Source organism: Myotis daubentonii, chromosome 3, assembly GCF_963259705.1.
Source record: "Myotis daubentonii chromosome 3, mMyoDau2.1, whole genome shotgun sequence".
Lineage (NCBI taxonomy): Eukaryota > Metazoa > Chordata > Mammalia > Chiroptera > Vespertilionidae > Myotis > Myotis daubentonii.
In genome coordinates this window covers 118,584,454-118,601,025 of record NC_081842.1, presented here as the reverse complement: position 1 = coordinate 118,601,025, position 16,572 = coordinate 118,584,454, and the positions used below count along the sequence as shown (strand labels likewise).

At 42.6% G+C, this 16,572-nt stretch overlaps 1 protein-coding gene and 1 pseudogene across 3 annotated transcripts in view; one reads left to right on the top strand and one right to left on the bottom strand.

Moving 5' to 3' along the window:
• Positions 1–8,178, bottom strand: part of LOC132230615 (E3 SUMO-protein ligase RanBP2-like) — a 96,765-nt gene extending 88,587 nt beyond the window's left edge. The window contains exon 1 of one of the 3 annotated variants that reach the window (XM_059688336.1): positions 7,811–8,178. In XM_059688336.1, coding sequence (XP_059544319.1) covers positions 7,811–8,080 — 270 coding nt within the window. In that variant the 5' untranslated portion in view covers positions 8,081–8,178. The remainder of the gene's footprint in view (positions 1–7,810) is intronic. The other 2 variants (XM_059688334.1, XM_059688335.1) reach the window with 2 other exon arrangements.
• A 1,742-nt stretch (positions 8,179–9,920) lies between these two features.
• LOC132229690 (RNA-binding protein 3-like) lies at positions 9,921–13,255 on the top strand (annotated as a pseudogene).
• The last annotated feature ends 3,317 nt before the right edge of the window (positions 13,256–16,572 follow it).

Sequence of the window (16,572 nt, the reverse complement as noted above, 5' to 3'; positions counted from 1 at the left end):
GGAAGACAGTTTGGCTGTTTCTTATATACTAAACATATGATTCATCAATAGTGCTCCTTGGTATTTACCCAGAGGAGTTCAGAACTTGTCACAAAAACCTACACACAGCTCAGCCAGAGCGGCTCAGTTGGTTGAGCATCATCCTGTGCGCTAAAAGGCTGCTGGTTCTATTTGGTCAAACACATACCTGGGTTGTGGGTTCAATCCCTCGTCAGGGTGGGTGATGTAGGCAACCGATCAATGTTTTTCTCTCAGAGCAATTATTTCTTCTCTCTTGCCTTCTCTCCCTCTCTCTACCCCCCTCCTCTTCATAAAATCAATGGGGGGGGAAAACACATCCTTGGGTGAGGATTAAAAAACAATGACAGTGTGGTACTAACATAAGAACAGGCATGTAGGCCAATGGAAGAGATTTGATTGTTCAGAGATAAACCCATAAATCGATGGTCAACTGATTCCTGACAAAGGTGTCAAGTCCATAAACTCTTAGAAAAAAACAAAAGGGTAAGTTCTCATAACCTTGGATTTGGCAATGTATTATCAGACATGACCCCACAAGACATGAAAGAAAAAAGTGGGTAAAATGAAATTCATCTAAACTAAAAACTACTGTGCATCAACTGAAATTATTAAGAAAGTGAAAAGGCGACCTACAAAATTATAAAATTATTTAGAAATCATCTTACATAGATAAAGAATTTCTACAAACCAACAACAGAAAACAAATATGCAGTTAAAACCAAGGCAAAGAACCTAAATAGACATTTCTCTAAAGATATGCAAATGGCCAATAAGCCAGGAAATGGTGCTCAATATTAGTAATTAAGAAAATGCAGCCCAGCCAGCGTAGCTCAGTGGTTGAGCATCGACCTATGAACCAGGAGGTCACGGTTCGATTCCCGGTGAGGACACATGCCCGGTTTGCGGGCTCGATCCCAACGTGTGGGGTGTGTGATCCCAATGTGTGGGGTGTGCGGGAGGCAGTTGATCAATGATTATCTCTCATCATTGATGTCTCTATCTCTACCTCTATCTCTCGCCCTTCCTCTTTGAAAGCAATAAAAATATACTTTAAAAAAAAAGAAAGAAAGAAAATGCATATCAAAACCACCATGAGAAACCACCTACTACATTAGCTTCAATAAAAAAAATTTTTTTAAAGAAGAAAGAAAATAGCAAAATTTAGCAAGGATGTGGAGTAACAAACCATTCTTCTTACATTGCTGTGAGATAAAATGGTGCACCCATTGTGGAAAAGGTTGGTGATTCCTCAAAAGCTAAGCATAGACTATGGCCCCATAATTGTACAACCTGATAAATGTCCCCCCAAAAAATGGAAAACAAGGTCTCAAACAGATTTGTATACCCATATTCACAGCATCATTACTTATAATAGCCAAAAGGTGAAACAATCCAAGTATCCTTCAACAGAGGAATGAATAAACAAAATGTGGAATATGCACATAGTGAATTATTATTCAGTAATAATAAAGAATGAAATTTTGACACTGGCTACAACATGGATGAATCCTTAAAACATGCTAAGTGAAATAAGCCAGAAACAAAAGAAAATTGTATGTTCCCACTTATATGAAATATCAAAAATAGGCAAATTCATAGAGGAAGAAAGATGATTAGAGGTAACCAGGGCTAGGGGGAGAAGGGTAACATGGAAGTTATTGCTTAATTGTTACCAAGTTTCTGTTCAAGGTGATGAAAAGTTTTACAAAGACAGTTGACCCCTGGGTGTGTAGGGGTACTGACCTCACATGCAATCAAAAATCCATGTATAATTGGACTCCTCAAAAACTTAACTATGTAGATAATGGTGATGGCTGAACAACATTATGAATGTAATTAATACAACTGAATTGTATACATAAAAGTGGTAAAAATGGCAACTTCTGTTATATATATTTTACCACAATTTAAAACATCAATAAAGTAACATACCAAAACTCATCTGTATGGTATGTGAGTTACATCTCAGTAAAGCTGTTAAAAATATACTCTAATTTTATGTCAAAATACTGACATATACTAAGGAAATTATTCCAAGTGATCTTAGTATGACAGTCTTGACACTACATCTTTTTTAACAGAGTATATTCTAAACTAAAGAACTACAAGCAATCTTAAACTTCATTCAGTATTTTCTTTAATATATATTTTATTGATTTTTTACAGAGAGGAAGGGAGAGAGAGAGTTAGAAACATCGATGAGAGAGAAACATCGATCAGCTGCCTCCTGCGCACCCCCTACTGGGGATGTGCCAACAACCAAGGTACATGCCCTTGACTGGAATCGAACCTGGGACCTTTCAGTCCATAGGCCAACGCTCTATCCACTGAGCCAAACCGGTTATGGCTCATTCAGTATTCTTAACACTGCAAAAACAGGTCAAGAAAATCAAATATACTTTTACAAAGCAAAGGAATATACCAGAATTGGGTATACAGAGCCCCCCCACCCACCGCCCCACCATCATGAACTCATAAATTTCAAAGATATGAGGAATGACAATAACTTATGACAATAATACATAACAATCAAAATGGCATTTAAAAGGGACAGAACTTTCTTTCCCCGTTAACAATAAAGATTCCTACTAGACACATGTCAATAGATAATAGAAAAACGAACTCCATTACCTAATTTGCTTCCAACTATCTCATTAAAACAGACTGTCTTACCTAATAAAGAGAAAATATGCAAATTGACCATCACTCCGTAATGGTCAAGATGGCTGCAACCACAGCGGAGGCAGGGATTCCGTAACAAAAGATAGCTATGCCCACAGCAGAGGCCGAGTTCCCGTAATGAGCCTTAATGAGCAATCAGCAGGGACCTGAGGCTGCGCCCCACGCCTGGTGGGGCTGGGCATGGGACCTCAGGGTTCACCCACCGCCCGGCGGGGCTTAACGGGTGACCTCAGGCCATGGCCCTGGCCCCAGGGCCAGGCTGGGGTACCTCAGGCCGCGCCCCCCACCCCAGGACGGAGGACCTGAGGCCACACACACCCTGCCCCGGTGCCAGGCCGGGGGACCTGACGCTGCGCCCCCAGCTATGCGGGGCTTCATGGGGGACCTCAGGCCGTGCCCCCCGCCCGCAGAGCATGACAGAGGACCTCAAGGTGCGCCCCCCGCCCCAAGGGACCCCCTGATCGGCCCTGCTCTGTGGGTGATAGAGGGCGGCGCCCCAACCCCCTGATCGGCCCTGCTCTGTATGAGACAGGGGGCGGTGTGCCAACTCCCCTATCGGCCCTACACTGTGAGTGACAGGGGGGAGCTCAACCCCCTGATGGGCCCTGCTCTGTGTGTGACAGGGGGGAGCTCCCCAACTCCTTGATGGGCCCTGCTCTGTGCGTGACGGGGGGAGCTCCCCAACCCCCTGATCGACCCTGCTCTGTGCGTGACAGGGGGGAGCTCCCCAACCCCCTGATTGGCCCTGCTCTGTGCATGACAGGGGACAGCGCCCCTACCCCCTGATGGGCCCTGCTCTGTGCGTGACAGGGGGTGGCGCCACAACCTCCCCATCGACCCTGCCTTGAGTGTGACAGTGGGCGGTGCCCCAACCCCCCAATCGGCCCTACCCTGAGCGTGACTGAGGGTGGCATCGCAACCTCCCGATCCGCCCTGCTCTGTGCATGACAGGGGGTGGCGCCCCAACTCCCCGATTGGCCCTGCTCTGAGCCCGACCAGGGGCTGCACCTAGGGATTGGGCCTGCCCTATGCCATCCGGGAGCAGGCCTAAGCCAGCAGGTCGTTATCTCCCGAGGGGTCCCAGACTGCGAGAGGGCACAGGCCGGGCTGAGGGATCCCCCTCCTCCCCCCCCCCAGTGCACAAATTTTTGTGCACCGGGCCTCTAGTATTGAATAATAAACAAGCAAACACATCTGAAAGGTGACAGAAAAAAGAGACAGTGGCTCAAAGAAATGTCCCAGAACTGAAAGAATAAGTTTGCCAATTGAAAAGAATCTTCAGAAAACCTATAAGCTATCAACAAGAATCACATCAAACATCTAACAATTGTACAAAAGATCAGAAAATTAAGCAATGCTCTCAAAAAACATTATTTCAAATCTAGAATCTGATAACCAAACTATCAGTTAAATTAGGTAATCAGACACACTATGTTAAAAATTCCCCCCTCATTCCTTCTCAAAGCAAACTGCAGGTTGTGCTAAACCAAAACAGAGGAAGTAAGAGGACTAGAGTTACAAGAAACCAAAAGTCTAACACAGAAAAGTGAAGGGATTTCTCAAAATGATGATAAAGGAGAAGTCCCAGGAACACAGCTGCGTAGCAGAGAAACAGAAACCACTCCAGGCTGGAGCAGTAAAACAAGAGTGCTCCAGAAGGAATACACTTTAAAAAAAATGTTTTTTAACTTGAAATTGTGTGTGATGTGAATTGGGTTTGAATAAAGAATTAATAATACATCACAGAAAGCTAAACACACCAAAAAATAAACCAATTGTTAACTCCAGAAAAAAAAATAACACAATAAAGACAACTCAAGTTCAAAGACATATACTTTCTCGTAATTATATAAACACTAAATATTCATTTAACTAAAAATTACAGAAACAGTTCTGGAAGAACAAGGGGTGGGAAAAAACATCTGTGGGCAGACGTCTAGAGGAACAGAGCAGAAAGTGTCTAAAATGGAGAGAAGAAGATCAAGAAATAAAAGTATACATGTTGCCCTAACCCAGTGGTTCTCAACCTGTGGGTCAGGACCCCTTTGGGGTCAAACGACCCTTTCACAAGGGTCGCCTGAGACCATTGGAAAACACATATATAATTACATATTGTTTTTGTGATTAATCACTATGCTTTAATTAAGTTCAATTTGTAACAATGAAAATACATCCTGCATATCAGATATTTACATTACGATTCATAACAGTAGCAAAATTACAGTTATGAAGTAGCAGTGAAAATAATTTTATGGTTGGGGGTCACCACAACATGAGGAACTGTATTCATAAAGTACAGCTGAATGGTAGGGCAAACAACTAAGAGTTGTCAAATTGCTTCCGAGGAGTAGGAATCAGGGGTCTGGAATGAAAAGCTAACTAGACAGAAATCTAAAAAACTAAATAGAAGCCATGTGGAAAAATAAAAATTAAAGAAGCACAAGTGAAAATTTCAACAAGGGCTGGTGTAAAGAAGAAAAATGGCAAAACAAGAGATGAACAAATGGCAGCAAGGGAAAATCTGAGAATATGAACCCACCACCTCACTCCAGAAATAGGACAACCTAGAAAGCATGATCAGTTCACACAGGGCCGGTCTCTGCCAAATGGGAGCCAAGTAAATACTAGTCTTTCGACTCTTCACAGCTGCCTCCACCACCTCCCTTGTGTTATCCAAAGCACCCATTTTTGTCATTTCACTTAGAGGCAAGTTTAACGAACGCCATCATGAGTTCCAAAGTTAATCAATATTCCACTGAAATCACCAGGCTCTAAAGTAAACTATTTCTCCTTGTTTGAAGAAAAACATCTGATTAAAATAATACTCTTTAAATGTAAAAGAGAGCCCTAACCAGTTTTGCTCAGTGCATAGAGCGTCCGCCTGCGGACTGATGGGTGCCAGGTTCGATTCCAGCGAAGGGCATATCATATACCTTCGTTGCAGGCACATCCCCAGTAGGGAGTGTGCAGGAGGCAGCTGATGCATGTTTCTCTCTCATTGATGTTTCTCTCTATCCCTCGCCCTTCCTCTCTGTAAAAAAATCAATAAAATATATATATTTTTAAAAATAAATAAATGTAAAAGAGAGATGGCCATAATAACCAATCCTTAAAAATTTGCCTCCAACCCTCTTTATGTGATAGAAGAGCTGGGTAATTCAAAGAACATTCTAACTTCTGTCTAGAACAGCGGTTCTTAATTTTGGGGAGCAAGAGTGCCCACTAACAATCTCATGAAAGCTTTAAACCTGCATTTTTAAAAAAAAAAAAAAAAAGGCAAGGAATGGTTCTCCCTTAGAGACTTTGAGGGTGCCCTGCACTGTCTTTTTTTTTTTTATAACATATTTTATTGATTTTTTACAGAGAGGAAGGGAGAGGGATAGAGAGTTAGAAACATCAATGAGAGAGAAACATTGATCAGCTGCCTCCTGCACACCCCCTACTGGGGATGTGCCCACAACCAAGGTACATGCCCTTGACCGGAATCGAACCTGGGACCCTTGATCCGCAGGCCCATGCTCTATCCACTGAGCAAAACTGGTTAGGGCTAAACCTGCTTTAAAAAAAAAAAAAAAAAGTGGTATCTAATACTTTAAACTATAAAGAATTATAAAAATAAAATAAATAAAACCCATTTGCCATGGGAGGGGGGCGTCGTATCAAATTCAAGGGTACAAAAACCCTTAATAAGGTTCTGTTTTATATTCGGACACCACATATGTTCATGACTACACCAGCAATTTGTAGGTACCCATTCTTCTCTGGAGAAACAGGCTGTAACCTACTCCACTATTCCTAAAAAATACTAAATCAGACCCACTATCAAAGTCCTGCTGAAACCCCTATTGAACTTGAATAAGTATCTTTAATTTCTCCGGGTGTCAATATCCACAGGGTTGTTGGGAGCACAAATTAAGATAACAAATGCCTAGTATATGACAAAAGATACAATTATGTGTTGATCCTCTTTGAGTTTTGGGGATGTTTTTTTAAGAAATTACCTCACTTATTTTTATTCTTATAGGCCCTTGCCCACAACAGGTCAGAATGACTGATTCTTTTTAACATCAACATTCATTTAGTGCTTACTGTGTGCCAAGCATTGCCCTAAACGCTCAACATGGATTATCCTACATGCTCCTATAAAAAAAAAAAAAAAAAAAAACTCCATCTTATTGATGAAATACGTTCAACTTGTCTCAAGTCCCACAGCTTATAAACCGAAGAGTAGATTCAACCACAGGTAAACCGACTCAAGATTCTGTGTACAGCCACCCTTAATTCCTTTTTCCTCACACTACACACACACAATCACTAAAGTCACGTTGAACACAAAATTTATCTAGTACAGTATTTATTTTAAAAGAGCAAAAATGCTCTAAGAGCATGTGGTCGAAAAAAATCAAAATTTTTAAGGCATAGTAACAACTCCCTGCAAGAAACTTAGAATTCCCAAGATTCCGTTTTACTTTAAAAAAAAACAACAACTAAGTTTTCAGAGTGCTGGGGCGGGGGGGGGGAACCCGCCTCAAAACACGGAGCACTTCCAGTATCCTTTGCGCGGTCTACCAGCCAGGCAGTTGCACACGTGACTGTCCCTGCTGCGGGTCACCTGCACGCCCACACTGGTCCGTCATAGCAGCAAGGGCCCACCCGGAGCCGTGCCAATCCCCGCGGGGTTCCACCACCCTCCAAAGCCGGAAGCCGCCGCCTCCGCCGCGGCGGGTAACTGTCCAGGAGAAGAAAAGAACCCCGCTGGCTGTGGGAGGCGCCCACGCCCGGGGACGAGGCCTCGCGGGCCGCCCGCGCCCAAGGAAACCCGGGACAGGCTGGGCCCACGGGTGAGTCAGAAGGGGCCAGAGAAAGAGGAAGCGCTGGCACCCAAGGCCGCCCGGCGCGGCCTCACCCCTCCTCCAGTGCCCCTCAAGCTCGAGAACCCCACGCCGCCATCGGACCGCGCAAGCCGGCCGGCGTCTCAACAGAAATCCCGGGGAGCGGCGGCCGCCGTGAGCCATGAGGAGGGCAAGAGGCGGGCGCGAGGCGAGCGCCACGCGGGGCCACGGCCAGGCCTGGGCGGAAGCCACCCGTCTCTTCAGTACCCGCTCACCTCTCGGGACGACGGGGTGAAACCCTGCACCGAAGCGATGTACCGTTCCACCTCCGCCTTGCTGCGCCTCATCGCGCCGCAAGCCTGGACCCCAGGGCGCGACAGGCCAGCGCTGAGGCCCAAACAGTCACCGTTTCCAGTCGCCGAGCGCCTAAAGCCAGTGACGCAGCGCCGTCTCCGGCAGGGGAGAGGACCACCCCGCGAGCGTCTTGCGTCAGCACTATGCGCCTCGCCCACGACTGCGGCCGGCCGCACTCCGACTGCGCACATCCGGCTGCGCACCTCTCACGTCGTACTTCGCGCAGCGCTCATCCTGATGGCACCTCCTCCTGGCCCCCTTCTCCCGGGCTCATCGCCTGCGGGTCACAAGTCACATTCCTATTTGCAGTCAGAGAATGGGCAGCGCTGGTCTGGGAAACAAGTGTTTTTCATCAGACATGGGCTAAGGACTAGCCAGGGGTGGGCAAACTTTTTTACTCGAGGGCCACAATGGGTTCTTAAACCGGACCGGAGGGCCGGAACAAAAGCATGGATGGAGTGTTTGTGTGAACTAATATAAATTCAAAGTAAACATCATTACATAAAAGGGTACGGTCTTTTTTTTTTTTAGTTTTATTCATTTCAAAAGGGCTGGATCTGGCCCGCGGGCCGTAGTTTGCCCACGGCTGGACTAGACACTAGATCAGCGATTTTCAGCGGTGTGCCGCAAGAATTTTTAAAGCATGCACTACCTGATTATTTAAAGCATGCACTACCTGATTACCTATTTTCCCTTAGATTGCCAAGTAAAAAAAATGACAACAGCCCTGGCTGGTGTGGGTCACTTGGTTGAACGTGGGCCAGTGCACCGAAAGGTTGCTGGTTCGAGTCTTTGTCCGGGCACATACCCAGGTTGAGGGTTTGATCCCCCACCCCTGGGGTTCTAAGGGAGGCAACTCGTTGATGTTTTTATCTCCCTGCCTCCTCTCTTCTCTCTTTAAAAATCAATAAAAAACATATTAAGAATAAAAAATATTTATTTTAAAAAATGACAACAGCCCTAGCTGGTTTGCTCAGTGGGTAGAGCTTCAGCCTGAAGACTCATGGGTCCCAGGTTCAATTCCAGTCAAGGGCACATGCCTGGGTTGTGGGCTCGATCCACAGTGTGGGACGGGCAGGAGGCAACTGATCAATGATTCTTTCATTGATGTTTCTATCTCTCTCCCTCTCCCTTCTTCTCTGAAGTCAATAAAAATATTTTTAATAAATATATAAAAAATGACAACAGCCCACACAACAATAGCCATCTAGTGTGAATGAATCAAAATCATACCTTTTCTTGTCAGATCAGCAAAAATTATTTTTTTCAGTGTGCCACAGAATTTTTAGTAATTAATATATGTGTGCCATGAGATGAAAAAGGTTGAAAATTGCTGAACTAAATCAATGAAATGATCTTTTACCTGATGCGTTCTCAAAAGTTTTGGTCTTTTGTTCTCTTTAGCACTCAGGCCATTTTGGTGAGCGTGTTCCAATTGGAACCTTTTGGAGACAATTGGTTAAATATATTATGTCGGATATGTATGAATATGAAGCATATATGTTAAATTTAATTCATGCTTTTAAAAGCATATGAAAAATTAGAAATGCATAATTTAAGGTAGGCCACAAATACTGTTTTTGGACTTTTATAACTATATTACACCTATGTGTACATACATATCAATGCCCCCCAAACTTATATTTCAGTAGCAAAACAGGGTACACCAAAATGTTAACAGTAATTATCTCAAGATGTTGAGTTATCTGTATTTTCCAAACCTTCAAAAATGTTTTCTTTTAGAATTTGAATTTTAAAATCTCAGTTGAAAACAAGTTTTACAAAATGTTTCCAATAGTGAAGACATTTTTTTAAAATATTTTATTGATTTTTTACAGAGAAGAAGGGAGAGAGACAGAGAGCTAGAAACATCGATGAGAGAGAAACATCGATCAGCTGCCTCCTGCACATCCCCTACTGGGGATGTGCCTGCAACCCAGGCACATGCCCCCGACCGGAATCAAACCTGAGACCCCTCAGTCCGCAGGCCGACACTCTATCCACTGAGCCAAACCGGTTTCGGCAACATTTTTAGATTTTAAAAGATCACATGTATATATACAGTAGGCTCTTGAATATCTGGGAAAATAGAAAATTATGTTGAAATTCTTAACACAAAGTTTAGGATGTTATTGTTATAGATAATATTTGTTATTTTTCCATATTTTCCAAGTTTTCTACAATGAACAAGTATTGCCTTTATAAAAAAGAAAAAAAACAGCATTTTGTTCTATTTCAATCATATTGGATGTGAACAAGAGAAAAGGAAATGATGAGTCTGAGGTTACCAGCGTGACTAACATACATTAACATGCATGTAAAGAGAACCTCATTTGGGGTGGAAATCCTATTTTTTAATTAATTTAATCCTCACCTGAGGACATGCTTATTGATTGATTTTAGTAAGAGGGAAATGGAGAAAGAGAGAGAGAAACATTTGCTGGTTGCCTCCGATACCCGCCCCAACCAGGGATTGAACCAGAAACCTGGGTATGTGCCCAAACCAGAAATTGAACCCGCAACCTTTCAGTGTATTGGATGACACTCTAAACAACTGAGCCAAACTGGCCAGAGCCGAAATCCTATTCTAGGTAGTTGATTTATTTCACTTTAGGTGCCATTTATATATCCAAGCAGAGATGCCTATTAGGTAGATGAAATAATAGGACCAAGATGTCTGATAGACTTAGAAATCATAAAGCTCCCAGTAATAGTTGACATAATGAGTTTGCCCTGGAAAAAGTGTTAGTAATAATAGCCATAGCTAATAAGTAAGCCCTTCCTCTGTTCCATGTCCTTTTCTTAGTACTTCATATGTATTAACTCATTTAATTTTCCCAAACACCTTATGAGGATACTATTATTTATTATTATCCTCAGTTTTACAGATAAAGAATCCAAAAAATTAATTTGCTTAAGTAGAACATACTAAAAAGGAGTGGGCCCAAGAGAGAACCTTCCGAGAAACATAAAAGACTTTTCTTCCCCCCAAACCACACACCTAATTATAATGTCTCTAACAAAGAATCCCATAGCAGCAGGTGAATTCTATTCTAAAGGTTCCACCACTTATGCTGATTGTACATTCAATTCGAATAAGTTGAATCCATAGAAATTATTTAGCTTGTTTTATTTTTTACTAGAGGCCCAATGCATGAAATTCATGCAAGAGTAGGCCTTCCTTCCCCCAGCTGCCGGCACCAGCTTCTCTCTGGCACCGGGGACTGAGGCTTCCCTCCAGCACCTGGGACCTGGGCTTCCCTTGCAGCCCTGGCTTTGTCTGGAAGGTCATCCGTAAGGACGTCCAGTCTAATTAGCATATTATGCTTTTATTATTATGGATTAGAACCAGATTTACCTAATTTGTCTGAGTGCTCAACTTCTGAATTAATTGAACAGTCATCCAACATTGTTGCAAATCAAACTCAAGAGTTGCTTTTCTCTCCTGAAGTATTTTTATGCTCTGTTGCTGATCGTCATCCACTGCAGACATGTATTATGATTATCTTTCACATGTCACATGATTCTTTTCCTAGAGTCATTTATACTGTCATTTCATCTCACCATTTTTTCAGCACTTCCAATTTGTATGATTCTATAGTAATCTTAAATAACTGCTTTGTAGGTTGTACTTTGAATATTCTCATGGCTTTGAACTTAGTAGACATGACGGGTTAACAATGTTCGTAAAGAAGTTCAGTGCTAACGTTCCATCTAGCCCTTTTACTTTTTGTTGATTTTATTTTATGTTTTATTTATTTCAGAGAGGAAGGGAGAGGGAGTGAGAGATAGAAACATGAATGATGAGAGAAAATCATTGATTGGCTGCCTCCTGCACACTCTCTACTGGCAACCCAGGCATGTCCCCTGACCAGGAATCGAACGTAACCTCCTGGTTCAGAGGTCGATGCTCAACCCTATTGCTTCTTAATTTCCAGGACTCAGATTCATTGCATGTCCTCTGAAGGAGGGAAGCTCTTTGTTGGAGGGCTCAATTTCAACACTGATGAGTAGGCTCTGGAAGATCGCTTCAGCTTCAGGACTATTTCTGAGGTCATTGTTGTCGAGGACCAGAGACTCAGTGATCCCAATGTTTTGGCTTCATTACCTTCACCAGTCCAAAGAATGCTTCAGATGCCATGAGAGCCCTGAATGGAGAGTCTCTGGACCATTGCCAGACCTATGTGAACCATGTAGGCAAGTCTGCCCAGAGAACCGACCTTTGGGGCCCATGGACATGGACCGAGATATGGGAGTGGCAGGTATGACAGTCAACCTAGAGCAGTGGTTGGCAAACTCATTAGTCAACAGAGCCAAATTCAACAGAACAACGATTGAAATTTCTTTTGAGAGCCAAATTTTTTAAACTTAAACTATATAGGTAGGTACATTGTTATTAACTTAATTAAGGTACTCCTAAGGCTTAGGAAGAGCCACACTCAAGGGGCCAAAGAGCCGCATGTGGCTCACAAGCCGCAGTTTGCCGACCATGGACCTAGGATATGGATATGGAAGCTCCAGAGACTATGGTGGCAGTCAGGGTGGTTAGGACTGCTACTCAGGAGGAAATTACAGAGACAATTTATGGCAACTGAGATGAGGCATGCACACCTAATGTAATACACAGGTATAAAACTTTTGATCCAGGGTCATCCTTCCAAATGGCTGTATTTATAAAGAATTTTGGAGCTGCACAGAAATATCTGTTTCAGTATATTGACTTCTGTTTCTGAATTGAGCTCCCAAAGTGGCTTGTTAAAGATATTTTAGAAAGTTCCATGTGTGTTTAATTCTTTTCCCAATTAAAGACAAATTCTGGGACATTTATAGAATCTAATATTTTTCTTTATACTATTTTAAGTTTGGGCTGTCAGGATTGATTCTAGCAAAAAAAATATTTGGCCAGTCTGATTTTTCTCCCCCAGAGATTTTTCTCCCCTTGTGCATCTAGGGACAGTTTAAAAACTCGCACATCATTGTTAGGAAGCAATTTCCAAATGTGACTACCAGAAATCAAGAATATGATTACTTAGCCCTAGCTGGTTTGGCTCAGTGGATAGAGTGTCAGCCTGCAGACTGAGGGGTCCCGGGTTCGATTCCGGTCAAGTGCATGCACCTTGGTTTGGGCACATCCCCAGTAGGAGGTGTGCAGGAGGCAGCTGATCGATGTTTCTCTCTCATTGATGTTTCTTACTCTCTATCCTTCTCCCTTCCTCTCTGTAAAAAATCAATAAAATATATTTTTTTAAAATATATGATTACTTAGAGATGTTTTTACTAATGATCACTGTCCTGATTAAAGGCAGTCCTCAGATTATGTTGGACTTGACGTACATTGTTTTGTGGTTACGTCGCCATCTCCCGTTTATTTATTAAAAAGAGGTTCCGTCATTTCAACATATGTATATGTGCTTTATGTTTTTTATTATTTATTTACCACAAGTAAAGGTCAGGAATTGTTATCTTTCTTTTAAATTTATTTTACTGTTTCACTTCATTACTGCTGTTATGTGCTCCATGTGAGTGATGTAGGTGCTTACGTAGGTGGATTTCGACTTATGGTGAAAATCGCGTTACATCGCGCCGTAGGAACGGATCTCTGACGTAACCTGAGGACCTACTGTATATAGAAGTTTCTTTAATATATTTATAAATGTCATTTTTTAAATACTGGAAGGAAAAATAATATTTTGTGTTTCATGTAGCATTTAGGATGTCCTTCATGGAGCTGATTAAAAAGAAAAAACCAGAGGGGGAAAAGGAAGTTCAGAAATAAGAGAAACCACATTGCCACTGACATTACCTTTCTTTCTTGGACATATTTAAGTTGTTTTCATTTGGAAACTTTTTCGTTGATTCCATCTCTGAAAGTAGAGGCTTTTGCACATGTTGCTCTTTTTTTTAAATATATATTTTATTGATTTTTTACAGAGAGGAAGGGAGAGGGATAGAGAGTGAGAAACATCGATGAGAGAGAAACATCAATCAGCTGCCTCCTGCACACCCTCTACTGGGGATGTGCCCGCAACCAAGATACATGACCTTGACTGGAATTGAACCTGGGACCCTTCAGTCCGCAGGCTGACGCTCTATCCACCGAGCCAAACCAGCCAGGGCTGCACATGTTGCTCTTGATGTCCATAACCAAAACGGCCTGTCATGTGCAGAAACTGATCTTTCACCTATTAACTGAGGAAGGATTTGGAGCTATCACAGGATAACACAATCCTGCCTGGACTCATTTGAAGCAGGACTTGCACAAATCCTAAATGAAGGAACATATATGCACATATGTATATGAATTTGTATGTATATATCTATACATACACAGGCATGTATGTATGTATCTTTTGGAATTGAATCCCCAAATCAGTGCAAATCTATCTATAATAATAAAAAGGTAATATGCTAATTAGACCAGACATCATTCCAGATGTCATTCTGGACATCCTTCCAGACGAAGTCGGGGCCAGAGCAAAGCCTGGGTCCCAGGTGCCTTGCCAGTGGCTGGAGGGAAGCCTGGGTTCCGGGTGCCAGAGGGAAGCCAATGCCGGCATCCGGAGGAAGGCCTACTCTTGCATGAGTTTCGTGCATCGGGCCTCTAGTATATATATAAAAGCCAAGTGACCGGAATGACCAGAACGACCAGTCACTATGACACGCACTGCAGCACCCAACTGGCCCAATTGGGGCCCTGATCGGCAACCCCCAACCACCCATGGCCCCTCCCCCTAGATGACCAGGCCCCTGATCAGCCCCCCTACCCCAATCAGGGGCAGGGCCGGCCAGCCAACCTCTCACATCCCCTGCCCCCTGCCGACTGGCCCAATCAGCCCTGATCGGGGTGGGCCAGCCATACCCCACCCGTGCACGAATTCATGAACCGGGCCTCTAGTATAAATATAATGTGACACAACATGTAGTTTAAAGTTTTCTAGAAGTCACATTTTAAAAAGTAGAAAGGAACAGGATAAATTAATTTTAATAATCTTTTATTCAACCCAATCTATTTAAAATATAATTTCAACATTCAATTAATACAAATTGTTAGTGAGCTATCTTACTTTTTTTTGTACTAAGCATTCAAAATTTGTACTAAGCATTCAAAATCTATATTATATATATATATTTCAGATGCTAAGTTTTTATCAGAAATACTTTTAGGTTTGTATTTAGATTTCATGAAATTTTGGGTTGAAAAAATAGGTTTATATACCCAAGTTGTTCCAAACATATTTAAAAGTTGTCAATAGCCGAAACCGGTTTGGCTCAGTGGATAGAGCGTCGGCCTGTGGACTGAAAGGTCCGGTCAAGGGCATGTACCTGGGTTGCGGGCACATCCCCAGTGGGAGATGTGCAAGAGGCAGTTGATCGATGTTTCTCTCTCATCAATGTTTCTAACTCTCTATCCCTCGCCCTTCCTCTCTGTGAAAAATCAATAAAATATATTTAAAAATAAATAAATAAAAGTCAATAATAGAATTGAATATCAAGTTTTAAGTTTTAAAATTAAAATTAGGTCAAATTAAAAATTCAGTTATTCAGTAACACTAGCTACATTTCAGATGTTTAATTGCCATATGTCCAATATACATTGGACAGTATGGCTCTATATAATTCTATTGCTTGTTCAGACATTAAACTTACTAGTGCCCTAACCAGTTTGGCTCAGTGGATAGAGCATCAGCCTTCGGACTGAAGAGTCCTAGTTCGATTCCGGTCAAGGGCATGTACCTTTCTTGCGGGCACCTCCCCAGTAGGGGGTGTGCAAGAGGCAACTGATTGATGTTTCTAATTCTCTATCCCTCTCTCTTCCTCTCTGTAAAAAAATCAATAAAATATATATTTTTTAAAACTTACTAGTAATAAAGGAACAGGTTGTGCAGCTGGCGTGGCTCAGTGGCTGAGCATCAACCTGTGAACCAGAAGGTCATGGTTCTATTCCCGGTCAGGGCACATGCCCAGGTCGCAGGCTCAATCCCTAGTGTGGGGTGTGCAGGAAGCAGCTTATCTCTCCCTCCCACTCCCTTCCTCTGTGAAATCAATAAAAATATAACTTGTTAAAAAAGGAAACGGGTTATGTAAGAAAACAGGATACTACCTGTAGCAGTCAATGTATTTGGTGGAAAATTCAAAAAGCACAGCAACTCAGAAGCTAAATACCAGAGCTTTAAGGAAAGACTGATCAACAACATAAAATGCTGCAAAAATATCAGAAATTATGACTGAAAAAACTCTCTAGACTTACTAACAGTTAATTTTTTAAATATATATTTTTATTGATTTCAGAGAAGAAGAGAGAGGGAGAGAGAGATTGAAACATCCTATCTAATAAAAGAGAAACATGGTAATTGGCATACGACGGCTACCCTTCCCATTGGCTAATCAGCGAGATATGCAAATTAACTGCTAGCCAAGATGGCGGCGGGCAGCCAGGCAGCTTGAAGCGAACATGAGGCTTGCTTGCTTCAGTGACGGAGGACTCCAACGTTCCCCGCATGCCGCTGCAGGCCTCTGAGCCTGCAGTTTAAAAAACATTGTAACGAATATAGAAGGTAAACAAAACCCCAGAAACCTGCTTTCAGCGAGCCTGGGATCTCAGAGCTGGAGTTGATACAGAGTTTTGATTATAGAACCCAAACAAACCAGATACCCGCTTTCAGGAGCGAAGGCCTAAGAGCTG